Raw genomic sequence first — 21,119 nt, forward strand, 5'->3', positions numbered from 1 at the left:
CAGAGATGCATCATCACATTTTTCCTGATACATAATCAGTGTCAGCTCAATGAGGTCACGTAATGGCATACTTCTAGATCATGAAAGTCCAGTGTTGAGTCATTTTGTCTATAAATGACAAAGAGTGATATCTTCGCTCATTACTCAGCAACAACCAGCATGATTTACATTCCAGTAACTTAATCTCTATGGTTATTCCCAAAGCTCCTCCTTTGGCCGCTCCTCATTTCAGTTTGCTGCTTCCAAATGACATGAGTGAGCTGCAAAAATCACTAAAGCTCACTACCTACATTCCACTACCTACCTTCAACAATGACGATCAATAGTTTCTGATCAATGTGGCTGCTTCTGAGTGCCTGAAGACTGTTTTGATAATACTATATATGAAAATGGTCTTTTATGTCTAACTGTTTTTATCTTGATTTTATCTTGTTTGTTTTCATCTTGTCTGTCTGTTGTTTGGTGTAAAGCTAATTTTGTGTCTGTTGCTGCTGCCTTTTGGCTTAGATCATCGTTGTGACCGAGAATGAGTTCTCAATCACCAAATCTGGATAAATAAAGGTCAAATAAAATTCATAAATAAAATTAAATTTGGCACCCTTTAATTCTGGATATAAATTTGTTTGGGTCACATCAAAATGCTCTAAGAGAACTTCACGTTTGAAATGTCCTCACTGAACGTTTCCTCTGAAAACACCACCTGTAATATTCAAACATTTGTATTAGTTTTATTTTATATGAAAAGCCCGTTAAATTTTCAAGGTTTTGGTGGAGTCTATTCCAGCTCATTATTCAACGACTGCAGCAAAAAATCCTTCAGATTTGACAGATTCAATCAAATCCAGTTACTTCAAAAGTTTTTCTGTGTGTGTGTGTGTGTGTGTGTGTGTGTGTGTGTGTGTGTGTGTGTGTGTGTGTGTGTGTGTGTGTGTGTGTACAGGATCTTACCTGCGTTTCACAGTCAAGCAGCCTGACCGCCTTGTCAGTGACCTGCAGGAGCATCTCCTGAGTCCAGATCTTATCCTTGGAGTCCAGAAGAACCAGCTTCTTCACTGCGTCGTCCACAGTGACTATTGACTCCGTCTTATCCATCACGAACGTGGAGAGATGCTGAGAACACAACAGCTTTTAGTGACTTTAACCTGGAGCAAACCAAAATAAATTGTAAAAATGATAAATGACCTGGATTTGATAGAGCGCCTAGGGTTCTACAACCCCCAAAGGCGCTTTACATTATAACCATTCACACATTCATACACTGGTGGTGATGAGCTAGATTGTAGCCACTGATAGAAGGTGGTGTGTCTAGCCCAAGGACTCGACTACACCAGACGAGGCTAAATCCTGCAACCCTCCAGTTAACTCCTCTACCTAAACTTGTAGTTTAAAAAATGCTTCTCTTGTTGTTTGCTGTTATAAATTCACTTAAGAAAAAGCTTAAGCTTAGCAGCATCAAAATGCAAGTGAGGGAAATGTGTTGTTACTCTGCTCACAATTGAATTTCATTTCAAATAATTAAAATAATAATTTCAATCTATGGTTTTACAAGCCACCATTAAAAGCTTCGAATCGTGTCACTTCAGTAAACAATACAGATCAACTGATATTTTCTAATGATGCTCTATGTGGTTGGAGACATCCACAGAAGAGAACAGAAGGGACCTAATAGGTTGATGGATTACTGGGCTCATGCTGCTGCACAAAGCAGACACTGATTTTATCTCTGGCAACATCCTGCTGCTTTTTCGTGAGAAATAATGGAAATAATGCAGCTGTAGGTAGGTCTAATGACAAATAAAGTTATCTATTCTATCATTTTTTATGTTTTTATTACAGTGCTCCTGTACAGGGAAATCAGGTGTGTGTGTGTGTGTGTGTGTGTGTGTGTGTGTGTGTGTGTGTGTGTGTGTGCGTGCGTGCGTGCGTGCATGCGTGTGTGTGTGTGTGTGTGTGTGTGTGTGGGGTCATGTCAGACTTTAAACTTATTTAGTCAAACCTGTAAATAGCTGCCACATCTACGTCCAACGTGATAAATTAATTGGGAATAGATTGATAAACTGCTCTCGGACATAATACTCATCATGAGAATTCTTCTTAAGAACAATGAAACACTTTTGTTTAGTGTAAAAACATATATCTAGGTATGAATTCAAATCAAAGGAATGAAAGTTTGAAGTTCTTACCTCGACGTGATACTGCGACGTCTCCTGCATGATGAAGTTGGAGTTGGAGTATTTTTTGCGCTGCTCTGTGGACAAAAAGAAAACAAAAGTCATTTTCTGCCGCTGTGCAGTAAAATCTTCTACAGACGAGAGCAAAAGCACGGACCGTAAGTCCACATGATGTCCTTTCAGCTCATAGAACCGATGATGAAAGGAGAGAGAAGAACAGCAGGGGAATAAGGAAGTGATGAGCCTTTTTTTTATTATGGTATAACTGTCATCACACGGTCCACAATGCTGCTAATTATTCACCCCTTTGCATTTATAAAGATATTTTTAGAGGAGGTGTTTGTTTGTTTTATTGTACTGATGTAGTCTAACAACAGACACACACAGATTTTTTTGTTTCTGATCTAAAATCGTTCTTCGAAAAAACTGAAAACAACCAGAACAATCTGTTCATGTTTACGTATCTGGCAGATGCTTTAATCTAAAGCGACACAGAGGTGAGGTAGAAAGGTGAAGTGACTTGTCCAAGGACACAATGGCAGAAGGAGCTGGGATGGAACCAGCAACCCTCCGATTACCAAACACAGCCACCGCCACTAGTCTAAGAAGTTAATATTTAAATTTTCATATCAAATAGTGGTTATAACTTCATTCCCCTTCCTGTCCAAGTTGGAATTAAAGATCGAGGGCTTCAGTTATGAGCTCAGATTTATGGCAGGTTCAAAGGTCGCCGACAGCAGCAGTCAGTTCTTCATCTGCGACAGTTTACACCACCCAAAAAAAAAATGTCTCTACAGCCGAGTAAAAAGCATGCTACTGCTCACCTCAGGCACAATGACCCCAAATACTGTAAGATTTTCCTTTTATCACCACTTGCAAATAAATCATGATCCTGATTGCTAAACTCCATCATGGAAAGCTAATGATTCAGATTGACTTTGCAGCGGTTGTTCACCTTGCATTGCAATCACAAGTCAACATCCAGCTCTGAGTTTGAGCCCATCTGTCTGACAGTTGAAGATCAGACTAAACAGGGCCAACCTGTTTGGAGCGCTCAAGAAAATCTGTCCAGACGACAAAAATATGGTGTCACCATATTATGACCATACAAAAAGTCAAAAATCAAGGAGCTCAGTGAAAAACCAGAGCTGATCCATTTAGAAAAGCGAGAAGATCATAAAGTCATGTAGAGACAATAATTTACAGTCATTGCTTTACTAGGAGTTGCTTTATGTTGTGTACTTATTGTTCCACACAATACAACTCTTTGTTAATAACATTATTTAACATGATTTATTTTTGTTTGTTGTTTATTTTTGAAGATTAGTAAGATCCTAGACATGCAGGGTGAGTTTTTAGTCTTTTTATTTTATTTCAACATTAAATACCAAAACAACTTTCAATCTGAAGAAATTGTGTGAAAAGCATGAAACTATCCTTAATCTAAAAGCCCAGCTCAAAATCACCGTTTAAATATTTAACACATCTCTTCTTGGTGCCACCTCCATCTTGGAGCTCGGCGCCACGAGTGAAGCCATTATTTTCTAACTGACTGATTTTAAATGAGTGGACTAATCTGCTTTGACTGTCACGGTGCAGTGTGGGTGGAGGCGGACCCATGGGTGGTGGAGCTGGACCAGGAGGCAGAAATGCAGCTCAGGTAAAAATAAAACGGATTGAATGAGTACTGGTAGGTAGGATACAGCAGGAGCAACGTAACAGGGTGAAGACACAACAATGATCCGACAAGGGGCAAGTGCAGAACTGGGGGTTTAATTACACAAGGATAATCAGGAACACATGAGCAGGATGACAAGGGGCAGGTGAGTCCAACAAGCAACTAATTAGGGGTAGACAGGACACACATTAATTGAAAAACAAGGGGACCAGGGATCCGGGACATGGAGGCTCAGAGGGCCAGCGACGGGGAACCAGGAGCCGGGGCGCAGGAGGCTCAAGAGGCCGAGGGGACGAAGACTCGGGAACTCCGACGACTCGGGAACTCCAAAGAATCAGGACGAAGACTCAGGAACTCCAAAGACTCAGGAACTCCAAAGACTCGGGACGAAGACTCGGGAACTCCAAAAACTCGGGACGAAGACTCGGAAACTCCAAAGACTCGGGACGAAGACTCGGGAACTCCAAAGACTCGGGAAGAAGACTCTGGATCTCCAAAGACTCGGGACGAAGACTCGGGATCTCCAAAGACTCGGGAACTCCAAAGACTCGGGAACTCCAAAGACTCAGGATGAAGACTCGGGATCTCCAAAGACTCGGGAACTCCAAAGACTCGGGAACTTCAAAGACTCTGTAACTCCAAAGACTCTGGAATTCCAAAGACTCGGGACGAAGACTCGGGATCCCCAAAGACTCTGGATGAAGACTCTGGATCCCCAAAGACTCGGGAACTCCAAAGACTCAGGACAAACACTCGGGACGAAGACTCGGGAACTCCAAAGACTCTGGACAAAGACTCGGGAACTCCAAAGACTCTGGACAAAGACTTGGGAACTCCAAAGACTCGGGACGAAGACTCTGGAACTCCAAAGACTCGGGATGAAGACTCTGGAACTCCAAAGACTCTGGAACTCCAAAGACTCAGAAACTCCAAAGACTCAAGGACGAAGACTCGGGAACTCCAAAGACTCGGGACGAAGACTCGGGAACTCCAAAGACTCGGGATGAAGACTCGGGAACTCCAAAGACTTGGGACGAAGACTCGGGAACTCCAAAGACTCGGGACAAAGACTCGGGAACTCCAAAGACTCGGGACAAAGACTCGGGAACTCAGAAGAAACAGAACTCCTTCCGCTGGACTGGAGACAAAGCAAAAATAAACAAATCCTCCAGGCAGGTGTTAAAGCTCACCACAGGTCCAGGTTTGGTCGGATCATTCTGTCACGGTGCAGTGTGGGTGGAGGCGGACCCATGGGTGGTGGAGCTGGACCAGGAGGCAGAAATGCAGCTCAGGTAAAAATAAAACGGATTGAATGAGTACTGGTAGGTAGGATACAGCAGGAGCAACGTAACAGGGTGAAGACACAACAATGATCCAACAAGGGGCAAGTGCAGAACTGGGGGTTTAATTACACAAGGATAATCAGGAACACATGAGCAGGATAACAAGGGGCAGGTGAGTCCAATGAGCAACTAATTAGGGGTAGACGGGACCAAGAGTCAGAGGGGTCGGAGCAGATCCTGACATTGACCCATTTAGCAGGTGAATAATGTGCAGGTAGCAATTAGGCCTAAATGAAGGCCATATCAGGTCTCTTTCTATTCTCCTCCCAATAAAGTCAACATTCTGAAGCCACGCGGGGTTTTTGGTTTCATTCAGATAGATTTCTCTTTGTGTGCTTTATGGCTACTGTGATACTAAAGCTGGGCTGTTTGCAGAACACTTAACAAAATGCATAGCGGTTCTCTAACATTTGCCCCCTTTTTTCATGGTTTTACAGGAATCAAATCAACGTGAGTTAAAAAAAACAACAACGTTTAATTACCCAAATGGCACAACCAAATCGTCTTTCCTGTTCATTCCATTTCCTTCCTGCTCGGCTCCACGCAGGTAAAACACAAGCGTCATGTGTCGCTCTGAAAGTCGAGCTCAACTCATGACTTATTGATGACTCACATTATTTCCAATCAACTCACAGCACCGTGACAGAGTGCAATAAGAGTCACTTAGCGGGCAGATGGGTCGATCCTCAGAACCCTCTAGAGTCAGCCACCAGTGGTAAACATAGCCCCCTGGCACATTCTCAAACTCTTACCTGACCCCGATCGATCACTTACGAGCCGCTTTAATCGGCGGGGATCAGGTAACCGAAACCCAACTACAGTAACACTGATAAGTAAAAACTGCAAAATTTGTTTGATTTATGGGGATGCAACAACTAGAACCAATACATCATTGTGTTAGCTAAAAGGTCATGCATGGCCTGCACTTGTTTCTAGCTGCAGGGCATCCTTTAGACTGAAAACCATGCAGCAGTGTCCACAAAGGCCAGTTACCACAAAGCTTTGCATCAATATTGACTCATTCCTTTCAAGCAGATAAAGCTGAAAGAATATTTTTACCAAAAGCACAAAAGATTCAGTGCATTTAAAAACACAAAGCAGGAAGATATTGAAGTCATTTTTTGCATAATCTAAGTGCTAATTAACCTTAACAAACCAGTTACCTGACACAGACATGCTCCTCAAAGAAAGCGAGAGAAAACGTTTAACAGAAAACTTCCTGACCGTCCAGAGCCCAAAGATAATGACTCTAATGCACCTTTTTCCTTTCTCTCCTCTTTCGCCCCCCGGGGAGCTGATAACAGATCAGGTGGGAGGACCCGTGCATCATTTGCATCACTTGTCTACTGTTTGAGTGATGGAGAACTTTGCATATGTGAGATTGTTCTGCTGCAGATAGAACCTGAATGTTTATTCAGACAGGTATGACGCAGCTCTGTTAAAGGTAACATCGTCCACTCTCTCGCCTCTACGGACGCCGTCCTGCAGCGAGGAAGGTTGTGGCGACCATCTGCTGCACAACAACACGCACAGGAGGATACTTCCAAAAGATCACGAGAGTGGAGGAAGCCTGTGGATTTTTGGAAGATGAAAGGTTTGGAAAGGTTTCACAGACAACAACTTTTGGGAACGTCTTGCAACCCTTCTAGACTGTAATCAGCCATTTGAGTCTAATCTAAATTTGGAACAGTGCATCCATGCAGGAAACGTGCATTGTCCCACTGTCCGCGTCTCTAAATGGAAATACCGAATGACAAGTGCTATTCAGCGTGAAAGGAGGCGCTGGCACAGACCAGTGAGCTCACGTCTGAGGAAACGAGAGGAGGTTCATAATTGAGTCTGACTTGTAGTTTCCACTTTTCAATGTGTTCTTTATTCACCTGCAAGACATGGTTAGCCCCACCCTGCTCAAGCCACGTTAAAAACAGGCACACCCTGCACTTTAGCATAGAGCACACACACACACACACAGACACCCTAACACATATGTAACAGCTATAACAAAAACCACATTATCCCATTACTGTCCAAATCCAAACATGAACGCTGCGACTCCAGCACAGACAGATTCTAGCAGATAAGGTTGTATAAATAAGCTCACATGAGATTAATTAGAGACAAACATCTGGTCACAGCTAATCCCAGCATGCACAAGGAGCTGGAAAGATGGGTTCCATTCAGGAGGCCCGATGTTCCAAAAGCATCATCACCATCAAACTGAGCATGATGAGGTCTCTAAGGTCACCTAAAAACAAATCTGTGTGTGTGGGTCTGCGTCTGGACTGGAGCGTCGACATGCCACAGAGGCAGAGAGCTGAATTTCCTGGTGGTTAATTTTGCTAAACAAATTGTTGTGACTTGTGTCAATAACACTACTTTTTTAGTATTTTAAAAACTTAAATCCAGCCATGTGCATGTCGTGAGCTAACGGTTTTCACTGGATTATAGAAGTTTATACTGCAGCGGGATGGAAACTGTGACACTGACTTGAAGTAAACTCTGCTTCCTCATAAAACATGAAGTCACCCAGAGCAACGGCATGGCTCTGCAGGTTATTGAATTTGGTGTTCAAGGGAAGATTATCTTTTACTACAAACATTAGAGGCAAATAGGTGAAAATCTGTGATTAGTTTCACTATTTAAATTAGATCAGAAGAGAATTTAAAATAGAAATGACAGATAATAAATATAACTAGAAAGGAAATAGTTTATCGTTTTTAATTTAAGGGCTTAAAGCCATGCAAATAACTAAGTGGGAGTAATTAAAAACAAAGAAAAGTATGATTACATGTAAAGACTAATCACTGGATTAAAGAAAGGCACAATAATCTTCCAAAAAAGCTGCTCACCATAGAGGGCCTTTGCGCTCATCTTGCTGTTGGATCTGGCCACTCCACTGCAATGACAAGAGCAGGAGACGGGGTTACGCTGCACGCCCTTCATCGTTCACTCCCAAACTCCTGGATGCCACAAATGGCTCCACGTCTCATAAACACAAAGACCCACAAATAATACGAGCGATGTGCAGAGAACGGACTGTCCAGCACTGGAGTACAAGCATATGGAGCAGAGGGGGAGAAAAACAGGGAGAGCGGAAAAGAGAGAATGGGGGGGGGTGGGGGGGGGCAGGAGCTAAGGCAAAGCAAACAACTCAACAGAGCTGCTCTGTTGCCCAAAATCCCTGACCCACATCACCTTCTATGTACTGGGTTAGTGATTTCTCCTGTTCCTGCTCGACAGCCGCTCAGCACACAGGAAGGTAAATATCTGGTGAGGAGCAGCAGGAATGTGTGTGCAACTCACTTGGCTTGCCTCGACAGAGGTCCTGGGACACTCATGATTTCAGGCATTCACCTGTGAATCAGGAGAGGTAATTAAAGGCCTGACATTCCTGGAACATCACCTGCTGGTTTACATAAACAAGGACAATGAGAAATGTTAGGACCATCTTTTATCAAATAGTGGAAAAGACTTAAGTTTGGTCTCATGCAACATCGCTTGATCTCATTTTTGTATATTCTAAGGGCAGCCATCTTGAATTGAATCCCGTCCTAAAGTTATTCAGTAGTAGCATGCATGAACTAAGGACTTACTGAGAATTTAACTCAAATATTTCTGGTTCTTTGGATATTTGCTACCAAACACTGTCAGAAACGGTCCAACAACAAAGGCTCAGACAGACAACTTTTAGATCTGAGACCTAAAAAATCCATGCAGGAAATATGAAGCACAACATTATGACCAGCTCAGAGAGAAAAACTCAAACAAACCTTCACACATTAACTCAGATTTATTTAAGACCATAGTAAGTAACTAACTCCCTGGAAAATTCACAGCGATCCTGATAATAAACCTGTTCTATAAATTCTCAGCTGCAGGTCAACCTAATTGGCTGCACCAGAAATGAAAAGCTAAAGTCCCGGCAGGACTTAGCCGTATCTTCTATAAAGACTGATAAACAGAGCAGCATGATTACCTGTGTTTTTAAAGAAAACACAAAAGGACCCAAAGGTGAAAAACTGCACAGCAAAGTTACGTAGCTCGTTCCTGAATGAGAGGTTACGTTGCAGAATTTTAAATCTGGGTTTTTCCTAAAGGTGTGGGACACTCGTTTATTCAGTACATTAGCAGTGGTTTTTAGTAAGAATGAATGCCTTGTAAGTCATTCTCTGGGAGAAAAAAATACCAGTACACCTTTTCCAGGATCTAGAAGTGACCACATCACTGCAGAGCTTCAGGCAACAGGAGTCTCATTTTCCAATATGTGAACACCTCGCCCCAGATTAGATAACAGCAATGCGACTTTACCACTGACTTGCAACGTGGAAGTTTTATCTCCACAAATAACACAAGCCTGGACCAACTTCTGCTGTGTGTTGGTGTTGCTGATGCTAACGGTTAGCTTAAACTAGCCTAACCTTCTCTGGTGTTTGCTGGACACTAAAACAATAGCCTTCCCTTTCGTGAGTCAAGATGGTGACTCAATGAGCGTGACGTAGAGCTTTCAGGCTTTTCAAATCAGTATCCCAACAACATCCAAAACCACCAAATAGTTCCCGAGCACAGCCACAGCTGCAGCGCACCGCTCACCACAGAGATGGGTGAAATGCAGAGGTGTAATTTCACCAGTGAGTGATTATGACTCACCAAACTTTAACTGTAACAATGACTAATGATTTAGGTCAGGAGGTCACTGTTGTCATGAACGTGTGTTTGTGTAGTAACAGCCTCAGTTTACTTAAAAAAACATCAGCAGAATTTATCACGTTATTTATCTGGATACAAGCTTGTATGCAGTTTCCACCAGTATATTACTAATCCCTTATAATATTTTGCTTCAATTTATTTATAAAGAGTCATAATTATTTTTTATTTATCAGCAGTATTAGTTTTCATATTTCAAAATTACTATATTTCTGACAATAATTGTTCCTTTTGATCATCGATGCATCAGGTCAAGCCTCAACAGCAGACGCTCTTTCAACGCATCGGGCTGATTTCTTCTCAACCCTCTCATGAATAAGTTTTGATAAAAGGACGAACAACTAAGTCCTTCAGGGGTACTTGTGAGTTAAAAATGCTCATGAAATATGTATGTGGAGTAACCAGGTAGGTTTTAGTGTTGCAAATCTGAGACGCCTGCCTCCAGAGGGTTAAAAGTAGCAACTTCATATTTTGACCCATTTGTAGGAACTTTATCAGAAACTTCTTATTCTGCTACAAATTTAATCTAAACACAGTTTTTTGCTTCAACAAATCATTACGTGGGTTCTCTCCGGCTTCCTCCCACAGTCCAAAAACATGACTGTTAGGTTAATAGGTGCAGGTGGATCACTGACTTCCTGACAGACCGTAGGCAGTGCGTGCGGCTGGGGAGGAATGTTTCCACCACTAAGACAATTAGCACAGGATCTCCACAGGGCTGTGTACTTTCTCCTCTGCTCTTCTCCCTGTACACAAACTGCTGCACGTCGAGCCATGACTCAGTTAATCTGATCAAGTTTGCGGACGACACCACCCTCATCGGGCTCATCTCTGACGGTGATGAGTCCGCCTACAGGAGGGAGGTGGAACGGCTGGTGTACTGGTGCAGCAGCAACAACCTGGAGCTCAATGCTCAGAAGACAGTGGAGATGATTGTGGACTTCAGGAAAGTAACAGCCCCATCTCTCCCCCTCGTCCTGACGGACACCCCCGTCACCACTGTGGACTCCTTCCGCTTCCTCGGAACCACCATCACACATGACCTTAGGTGGGAGCCATCCATCAGCTCCCTGATCAAAAAGGCCCAGCAGAGGATGTACTTTCTGCGGCAGTTGAAAAAGGCCAAGCTGCCAGCCCAGATGATGGTGCAGTTTTACACGGCCATCATTGAGTCCATCCTCACCTCCTCCATCGCTGTGTGGAGCCACAGTGAGGGACAAACATAGACTGCAGCGCATTGTGCGCTCTGCTGAGAAGGTGATTGGCTGCAGCCTTCCATCTCTCCAGGACCTGTACGTCTCCAGAACTCGGGGGCGTGCAGGTCGGATAGCAGCTGACCCTTCGCACCCGGGTCACAGACTTTTTGAGCCGCTTCCCTCAGGCAGGAGGTTACGGTCCATCCGGACCAGAACCTCCCGCCATAAGAACAGCTTCTTTCCGTCTGCCGTTAGACTTGTGAATAGATTATAAACACACAACCATGCTCATCTTCTGTACTCGACACAAAGTCACGTTATCGGCCATGTTACCATTACCTGCCATTTTTTATAGCTGAAAGTTTTATTCTAGTTTTTTTTTATTCTATTTAATTCTATTTTTAATCTTATTATTCATGTTATATGTAGCACATTAGTACCGAAGCAAGTTCCTAGTTTGTGAATTGTTTGTTCACTGACAATGGCAATAAAACTTTTCTGATTCTGATTCTGAACTGGTCTGTCTAAAATGTCCTTAGGTGTGTGTGTGTGTGTGTGTGTGTGTGTGTGTGTGTGTGTGTGTGTGTGTGTGTGTGTGTGTGTGCGCATGGTTGTTTGTCCTGTGTGTCTCTGTGTTGCCGTGCGATGGACTGGCTCTCTGTCCAGGGTACCCCGCCTGATTGCCCATTGACCGCTGGAGATAGGCACCAGCCCCCACCACCCCACCCCACCTGCGACCCTGCATGGGCAAGCCAGTTCGGAAAATGGATGGAACAAATCATTATGAAATACAGTCAAATACAGTTAAATACATTTCCAAGGCCTCCAGGGTAGGAGAGAGAAAAAACTGTTTCTTGTTTGGTTTACAGATAAAGTAAAAATTCAAGACTGAGTCATCCTCACAGCCTGTTCTTCCACTGAGACAGGTGTCGGTCCAGGTAGTTGGGGGAACTGCTCGAGGTCAAAAGCAGACAGCAGGTCGACAATCTGCCCTCTGTGTAATTAGATCCAGTATTTTCAGGACTACATCTGCATAACTAGTTCACTTTGATGGGGGTTTCACACTAACTATTTGATTAGCACTGCTGCCATGGCCTCCACGGAGACAATAATAAAACACTAAATCTGAGATTAAAGGAGCTGGAGAAAAAGGAGGAAACAAAACTCTCACACCTTTTCCGCCTGGAGCGTCTGGCTTGGGTTTCGATGCATGAACAGACAGGTTAGTGTCAGGTCTAGGGTGTATGGATTATACATTACAACAGCATAGCTTCTAACTGGTCACACATAGCATGGCTGCTAAGTGTCTGTTAATCACTAAAGTGAACTGCACTTAATGTTCAAGATAATAATCACCTGATATGACTTTTAAACTCCACAGAGCAATGTGCTGCAGCAGAGTCTGTTAGGATAATTTATTCATGGTGAGAGATTAGGATCCTGTGTCACCAGCAAGTATGTTTCAGTTATGTAACGAGTCTATTTGGGGGTTTGGTCGCGTCTCCCAGCAAAGCCAATAGGACATGAATGACCTCTTCCTAGAAACACACACTTCTCATAACCTAACTGTGTTTTAAAAATAACCCTTCAGAGTTTAAGTTGAAGTGAAATCAGTGATGGAGGACTTTTATCTCATGAGGTCATCTCGTCTCCGTGCTGTCCATGGGTCTGGCCTGCAGCCAGCGTTCAGGAGGTGCTGGAGGCCAAAGGAGGACAGGATGGGTGTCATGTGTTGGTGTGTTCTTTGGCCATCCGTGCATCACTTCTCACCCCTCTGCAGGTGCTTATTGTCAATTCATGATCTCTTATTTACAGAGATAAATAAGACAATAATTGCCTAAACAAATAAAAGGAATAAGTTCTGTTGGGCCTTACTTTTATTTAGACAACACAGGATTTCAAGTGGATTTAAGTCATGACTAATACCGGTTTAATTATCATTCTGTTTGGGACAAACTATCAGAGCACGAGTGCTAGTTTAGTTTGGATCACTTTAGAGACACAAAATGAGAATAAAATTTGCGGTGTAAGTTTCTGATTTTTTATGGATTAACAAAAATATTTATTTCATGGAGCATTTCACAGAATGCTCGTGATATTTTGCATGGTGTCACAATTGTTTTACACAACAGATTTCATGCAAAAGCTCAAGGCTGATGCCACAAACACCAGAGATATTTTACTTAAAGGCTCAATGATAGCTTTAACGCTGCACATATTATAGGCTTCAGCTCAGAGAAATGCAGCACGCCGCCCAACCTGCATGAATCACCGCTGACAGGCTGGTCATGCAGCCGATCAAACTGCAGGACCAGAAGGTTCTGACAGAGATAACTTCTGTAATCTGCGTGAAAATCTGATCGTACCCTGAGCAAATCTGGACTTTGTACCATGCCCCTCCAATGAACAGTCAGCGATAACACGGTCCGATTCTTTAGCTGTTCCAAAAGCTAGAGGTGCCATTAAAGCCAGTAGGATTCATGCATTAGCAGCTGGTTGTTCATTAAAACCTAACAACACCACTTTCCTCTGATCACAGAGCTAATTAGGGACCGTGTGTCAAATCAGAGGCTCAAATGAATGATAAAAAAGCACATTTTCAGAACAAAGGGATTATTGCATCAAAGGCAACAGATTCATATAATCTACATGATAAGCTCCTACATAAACATCCTCGTAACCTCATTTAACTGTCTCTATTTTGAATTATAGAACCAAACCACAGCAATCGTGTACATTTGTTCATTTTGAATGATTTTCTGTTAATATTTAGCTGTAGTTTAACCTTTAAAAGGAATTCCAGGAACAGAATGCCAATATCACTTGTAAGTCGCTTTGGACAAAAGCGTCTGCTAAATACATAAACATAGAATGAGGATAGAAAACAACTCAGTTTAGTTTGAAATCAATCAGAATTACAAACTCCGTCTTTGTTATTTATTTACCAGGTTTTATACAGGGTGCGTTCTAAATCCTGAGTTTCATTTTGATTTAAAACAATAATAGTTGTGTTGTCCTTCAGACAGCTGGGCACACAGATCTTTGCACTTAAGCTGATTAATACAGATATATAACTTATTGATTACAACAGTTTATTTTTTTACTGGATCTGAGCAGCACAATTAAAGCTCTCTTCCTTTTGCAAACATTTTATGGGCAAACAAAGGTCCAGATTAAAAGCACAGGCACACCTTGGGTTATAAATGGAGTGCGCAAATCATCTGATAAAGCATCAAGGGTTTGTTTACCCTTAGCCTGCTTCCAAACACGAGACACAACATCAGGATTTTTAGATGAGCATAAATTTAAATATCAAAAGGAGAAGAATTTGAACAATAAAACGGGAAAAACCTTTATAAAGTGTTGCAGTTTGAAGGTCAAACTTACCAAACTGTCTCAGGTGAATCGTTGGGATTTACTGTGGTGTCTTAATCCGATCTGGATGCTCAGGTGAGGTGGGCACACGTGGGTGACGTCAGCCTGCCATCCACACTGCCCGGACACCGAATCCCTCCTCGGGGGGATTCTCTCAGTAGTAGTGACCTTTGGTTTGAAGGCAGACACGTCCTGGGATCATAAATGAAACACTTGTCTAGCGCTGTCGGATCTCAGAGTCACTGAGGGGGTGAGGCGGATCAGGGAAGTGCTATTGGCGTGCAGGTAATTCAACCTGGAAGGGGCGTGGCTAAACTGTGACTTTGTTTTAAAGGCCTTGTAAGAGCTTCTGGAGTTGGGGGCGGATCCTTTGTCTCAGTTTGATTGGAAGAAGTTTTATTGACAAAAGGGGAGTTTCTGTTTAGTTTTTTTCTAAAAGTTGGGCAACATTTCCTAAATATAAAAATCTGACCTAGTAGGCTTTTTTAAAAATAAAAGCTCACATTAGGACACTTTGAAGGATCCCATCTTCAGCGACAAGGTGGACCTTCACAAGTATTCCTTATGAGCAAAAACCATAAAATAACTACTTCTCAACACAAGATTAGTTTCTAGCAGGAAATCTGGTGGTTAAAGAAGTACTTTTGATCAAATATATAACAAGTTTCATTTTAAATGTATAAAACCTTCGTTTGGGATCCTTAGGAAGATGCTGACCCCAAGTAGAGGAGCCTGTGTTGTGTATATATGCTGGGATTACATTCCCAAATAGTTCAGTAGTGAGATCATGTTATTATCATCCATATTATTTTCTGTACTGAAGACAATGACTGCCTTAAGCTTGCTGGATTCCTGAGCCTGACTGATTGAAGAGTGAGCAACAGAAAGGAATGTTGCCCAGATTTCAGTATAACTCCACAAGTCTTGGTTCTGTCAACATCTTGCAGGTTTTTTGCAAACAATTTCAAAAATAAACAAAAGACTAAATGTCAGAAAACCCCTCAGGACAATGGCGTGGCTGATCTACAGTGTGTTGCTCAACCACAGATGTGTCATTTGTTTTGAGAGTGGTTACTTTGGGAACCTTGGTCTGGGGTTTGATCATTAACTTCAGCTGTCAGGGCTGAAACATCACCTGTTTGGTGAAAGTGGAGAGTCACACAGAGTAAAAGTCAAACACTGACAGGTGGGGCAGCGCTGACTTAAAAAACGTTGACAAGTCAGCACTTTTTTTGGTGTTGTTTTTGGTCGATACTCATGTTTTTGTGGGTTTAGTGTTGTGCGAAAGTGCAAAATGGAGCTAGAATTAGTTGTTATGTACACACAACCATGACCAAATCCCAATTTACAATAATACTTCCAAACTGACATAAATACACATTAATATAATATTTTTAAATGTACTTTAGAGAAATGAACCCTTTGCCTGGCTGGTAGCACATATCTAAAGTCTCTACATCACATCGAAGCATTAAATGAACTTAAGAAGAAAAAATTAGTAAAATAAAAATATTTTAAAGAACATGGAGTTGTTGAAGAAAATGCATAACATAACATTTAAATTAGCCTTACTAATTGTTATGAATATTATTAATTTAAATTAAACTAAAGCCCTTAAAGAGGAATTCTTGCATCGCTTTTGTTCTTATAGAGGAAGTCAAAGGGTTGAAGCACATTTCAGTCAGTTTTGGTTCCACTTCATATTTATTATTAAAACAATTCTACCCTCTACTGGACAAAACTGGTAAAAATATATTTTGATGTCTTTTTTTTAATAGTAAAAACATGTAGAAAATCAGCAAGTTCAGTTGTACCAAACAAGATGATGAATAACTTCTTCATGAGTAGACACTGAAAGACACAAAGAACAGCACAATAAGGTTAGTCACTGCAGTGAATTTAACGTCCATTAAATATGTGACTAAATAAACTTGAAATCAGTCCACCTTGTAAATAATATCACATTGAACCATGTTCCTCTACTGTGAGCGGTGATTTATTCTTTCCTCTACTTCAATAACAATTTTATTTACTTAATTATTTATCAAGACCGGATTTGACTCCATCTTGGAATGAAGATTTGAGAATGCGGCGACTCTCTTTGAGGTATACAGCATTACTTGAATGAATGGGATCCATATTAATAATGCAGACGCGTCTTCAGTGGAAGCAGGGTTTCTTTCTTCCGTTAACAATAGGGTGAAAAACACAAACGTATGAGATGCTAATTACGTCTTTATATCACATCAGTCAAAACAACCGATGCCTGTCTCCTCACGAGATAATGAAGTTTTTATTTGATTGACAACAAATACTTTTTATGTCAGAGGATGTTGCCCCTGGCAACTACTTTGTAACATGTATACACATAAAAATGTATGCACTTTAATAATAAAACAGAAATAATTAATATCCCAAATGGTTGCATTGATGATTTCTTATTAGTGGATATTTTTTTCATGTTGACACTTCAATGTGGGAGACACAGCTGCAGAGAAGTAAGTGATACCAACCTTGCAAGTCTGGTTAAAACCAGCACTCCATCTAAGCCGTAGACAACCACTAAGATGCTGCTGATGATTTGGTCTATGAACATCACGTAGGACTGCCACACCAGGAAATAGACCGTCAACAATATAGTTGGAGCCGTAACAACGAGGTTACCCAGGATGTAGCTTTTGCTTTCCATTAGGTTACCTTTAACACCTGCAGACATGGGCAGATGGTCAGTAAGTTACACTGTTACTCAAACTTTTGACTTTTTTTTTTTGTTCTTCATGGAAACACACTTGAAATGAGTAAATATAGTAATGAACAGGACATGTAGACATTTTCAGAGTTATAACTCAAGATTTTTTTGTGAAAGTGATGAATATTTTCTTTAAACCTTTCTTTCACAAAAAGATAAATAAAACAATAGCAGCAATGCCGGCGTGGCAGACCTGGGGAATTCTGTTGGATTTTTTAAGTAATCTGATGAGACTTTACCTCAGAAATGTGCTGGCTGCTTGTAGCTGTCGCTGTTGAATGTGTTTAATTTCTCTGTATAAGTAAATTGAGATGTTTAAAAAAGGATATTTTATTTTAAATGTTTTGGTCACATTGATGCCACCTTCTGGTAGACATGAGAATTGCCAGTTAAAGTGAGCGCATTTCAGTTGAGCTGCACATTCGATCAGGACTGGAGAGGCAGCAAAGAGTCAGCAAGAGTCAAGAAAATGTGAAATATGGACCACAATTGCTCCTGAATGTTGGGTAGAAAGGTGCACACGGTATGTTTATGTATCTCATTATGTGTGTATGTTTTATATGGATGGCAAATTCATTTTACTTAGAAAGTATCTGTGTTTTTATTGTGTATTTCATAGTAGTTTTATGTTTATGTATCTCACTATGTGTGTGTTTTATTTGGATGGCAAATTTATCTTACTAAGAAAGTATCTGTGTTTTTATTGTGTATTTCACGGTGTTTGCTGGTTAAGAAGAGATTAAACTACAGGTTGAACATCAGTTGGAAAATGGCCTTTATTCTACACCAAATATCAAATGAGCCTCGGGAGCCGTTACACACTGCTCGATAACAGAATTCAGATTTCTGGATGACTGACTGAAGACTGCCCAGATGAATACTGTAGGAGCAGCTAAACTGTGTATTGTGTGGGAGATGCTCATAGAGTAAACGGATGACCTTTAGATTTGGTACATTACTGTGTCGACCCTTTATTTCAGTGATATTGCAAGTTATGGATTGGTGTGTCTTTAACAAATTATCATTAACCTGATTCAACAATACAAAGTATTTGAAATATTCTATCAATTTGTTTCTTTAATGATGTCATGAAGGTCAAAAACGAGGTTGCTGACTGGTTTATTTATTTACTAAAACAGTATATGATGAGTTGCATTCAGTAAATTGTGAGCAGAATTTGTGCTAGATCTTTAACTTGTGTAAAGTGTGAATATTGTACTCACCACAGAAGAAATGGAGAAGCTCCAGAGCAGCCAGGAGGAGCAGCAGACAAACATCACAGACCAGAGCGTCAGTAGGATACGACAGCATCAAGCCTGATGTCAACAGACACATCCATGTGTTTACAATCTCATAAATCACTTGTAATATCATTGTGAACGACCACTTACTCTTTTTGATCAGCAATCCGAGAGTAAAGAGGAAGTAGAAGACAAAGTAAACGCCGGTCAGGTAGAGCAGCAGCTGCAGAATAACAGAAGACAGCTGGGTGCAGCGTTAAGCATCATTTATCACACAAGGGGACAGTTACTATTGGCCAGAGCGTCGTGTGTTTATGGCTTTAAGCTCAAAAGGATACCAAACCCGCGGACCTTCCTGCAGGAAGGTAAACAGAGATGAAATTAGATTCAACATTGTAAACAAAAACACGAGTAAGGCTAACATCTATACGTCTTTTTCTCTCGCTTATATCCTTAATAGTGACTATATAAAAGGTTAAAAGCAAAAGAGTTTCTATAACCATAGCAACGCGTCCACCCACCATGTCCGGGGATCTCCATTTTGTTTTTTCTCTTTGAATCTGTAAACGCAAACGTCTCCATCTAGTGGTCGGAAGATTAACTACAACCTACAATAGTGTTTTTTTTTTTGTTTAGTTTTTTGTTTTATTTCGTAAATTTACAAACAAACATGGCACTTTGACAATGTTAAGTCCAAAACTTAAATTCAAAAGGAGCAGTTAAGTTGCTATAAAATTTGTAAATAACCATTAAAAAGACAACAACAAGAGACGAAAGAACACAAAGAACAAGTTGAGTACAGCTTTCAATGAGTGTACAGCATTTATCATTTAGAATTAGGAAATTGCTTTGGAAGTTCAGCTAATACGTTATATAGATTTTTGCTATATTTGTTCAGGTGTTTCAGGGATTTTAAATATAATTGAAATTCAATTAAAAAACATTGAAGACAGGGGATGATTGTAAAAGTTGTTCTTTATGGATAAAAAATTTGGCTAAACAGAGAATGATGTTATAGCAGAGTTCTTTATCTTTATCACTGAATATAATTCCAAATATTATCATATCTTTAGTGATGTGAACTGAGAGGGGTATCTTAGTTTTGATCCACACCTCTAGCTTTTTCCAGAACAATTGTGTTTTCTGACATTCATAAAATATATGATCTATAGTTTCTATGTGATTTTCGCAAAAAGAGCAGTTGTTGCTATCAATATTAAAACGAGCTCTCAATAATTCTTTTGAAGGATACATTGCATTCATTATTTTAAAGTGGGTTTCTTTAGCTTTTGGTGGTATAGGTAATTTTAGGTAGATAGTTCTTATTTTCTCAACAGATGTTTTATCAAATTTGTAAATTATGTTATTTTTGATTGTTTTTCCAGGAAATAGAGAATTATTTAAGGCTGATCTTATTGTAAGATTGTTGCATTTTCTGTCAGTTAACAGAAGACCTTTAATAGATAAGATAGGAAGGATTGGGATAGAACATTGATGTTTTAGATATTCTCGGGCTTGGATGATAAATTGATTTAGAAGTGCATTATGTAACCTGTTAAAGTCAAGTTCAGAAGCTTTAAAATTGTATCTTCTGCAGACATTGTCATAATTCAAGAGCTGACCATCTACATCAGGGGTGTCAAACTCATTTTAGCTCAGGGGCCACATTGAGGGAAATCTAGTCCCAAGTGGGCCAGACCAGTAAATTAAAAACAACTTCAGATTGTTTTCTTTGTTTTAAAACAATCGATATAAAAAAAGCTGGAGCCTGAGGACGGTGTATCCAAAATAGTACAAGTACAACACCTGAAGTGTACTTGAAAATTAAAAAAACATTCCTTAGTGATTCAAAGAGCTTACAGATAACATGGAAAGATCAGTTTCATGCAGCACTTAAAGTATATTTGACTCATTTTACTTTACATCTTTTAGTTTTCACCAGCACATCAATATCAGAACTCACATCCTGAGTGGCGGCTAACTTCAGGATGTGATTCAAGTTCTTGTGCGAGCCTTGAGCGCAGCTTTGTTTTATTTATACTCATTACAGAGGAAACTTGCTCACAAAGATAAGTTTATTTTCACTCTACATTGTAAAGTATGAAAATAAAGTTTACACAACCATCTCGCGGGCCGGATTTAACACGCTTGCGGGCCGGATCCGGCCCGCGGGCTGCATATTTGACACCCCTGATCTACATCCATTAAGTGTACAATAGACCATTTATTGTTATCTAACCCATCTTTATAGAATAGTGATTTGTTTTGGTGCAATATAAATTGATTGTTCCAAATGATTATAGAGTGTGGTGAGTTGGATCAGATGGCAAGGGAACATGCCGCGTAGACCTGGCAGACCCAAACGCATAGTGAGGGTCTGCTGGGAACGCCTGGCAGAAGAACCTGTCAAGACGGTCTTCATCTCCCACCTCCGGCAGAGCTTTGACCACGTCCCGAGAGCAGTGGGGGACATTGAGTCCGAGTGGGCCTTGTTCCACTCTGCGATTGTCGAGGCGGCTGTTGCTAGCTGTGGCCGTAAGGTGGCCGGTGCCAGTCGTGGTGGCAACCCCCGTACCCGCTGGTGGACACCAGAGGTTCGGGGAGCCGTCAGGCTGAAGAAGGAGGCCTACAGGGCGTGGCTGGTCTGTGGGTCTCCGGAGGC

General features: G+C 41.1%; 2 protein-coding genes across 6 annotated transcripts in view; both read right to left on the reverse strand.

Moving 5' to 3' along the window:
- Positions 1-14,737, reverse strand: part of eps8l2 (EPS8 signaling adaptor L2) — a 32,358-nt gene extending 17,621 nt beyond the window's left edge. Inside the window, exons 1-5 of one of the 5 annotated variants that reach the window (XM_015964323.3) lie at positions 14,480-14,737; positions 8,496-8,546; positions 8,042-8,088; positions 2,184-2,248; positions 949-1,110 (exon numbers count right to left, since the gene is read on the reverse strand). In XM_015964323.3, coding sequence (XP_015819809.1) covers positions 949-1,110; positions 2,184-2,248; positions 8,042-8,088; positions 8,496-8,542 — 321 coding nt within the window. In that variant the 5' untranslated portion in view covers positions 8,543-8,546; positions 14,480-14,737. Of the gene's footprint in view, positions 1-948; positions 1,111-2,183; positions 2,249-2,328; positions 2,544-8,041; positions 8,089-8,387; positions 8,547-14,479 lie in introns of those variants that run through there. The other 4 variants (XM_015964325.3, XM_054733009.1, XM_015964328.3 and 1 more) reach the window with 4 other exon arrangements.
- Positions 14,738-16,159: 1,422 nt separating this feature from the next.
- On the reverse strand, positions 16,160-19,054 carry LOC107388688 (transmembrane protein 80). Its single transcript, XM_015964329.3, has 6 exons — positions 18,979-19,054; positions 18,796-18,812; positions 18,608-18,701; positions 18,440-18,532; positions 16,981-17,173; positions 16,160-16,318 (listed from the first exon to the last, which is right to left on the reverse strand). The coding sequence occupies exons 1-6, from the start codon at positions 19,037-19,039 to the stop codon at positions 16,306-16,308; spliced, it is 471 nt and encodes a 156-aa protein (XP_015819815.2). The 5' UTR covers positions 19,040-19,054; the 3' UTR covers positions 16,160-16,305.
- Positions 19,055-21,119: the final 2,065 nt, after the last annotated feature.

The sequence above is a fragment of the Nothobranchius furzeri genome, chromosome 4 (assembly GCF_043380555.1).
Source record: "Nothobranchius furzeri strain GRZ-AD chromosome 4, NfurGRZ-RIMD1, whole genome shotgun sequence".
Classification (NCBI taxonomy): domain Eukaryota; kingdom Metazoa; phylum Chordata; class Actinopteri; order Cyprinodontiformes; family Nothobranchiidae; genus Nothobranchius; species Nothobranchius furzeri.

What these genes read in the sequence shown, in the direction of transcription:
- LOC107388688 (XM_015964329.3), bottom strand. Translation starts at nt 19,039, where the DNA reads ATGGAGACGTTTGCGTTTACAGATTCAAAGAGAAAAAACAAAATGGAG. An exon ending in CGGATTGCTGATCAAAAAGA is followed by an intron (nt 18,533 to 18,607) that starts GTAAGTGGTCGT and finishes TGTTGACATCAG; the next exon opens with GCTTGATGCTGTCGTATCCT. An exon ending in GCTTCTCCATTTCTTCTGTG is followed by an intron (nt 17,174 to 18,439) that starts GTGAGTACAATA and finishes CCATGTCTGCAG; the next exon opens with GTGTTAAAGGTAACCTAATG.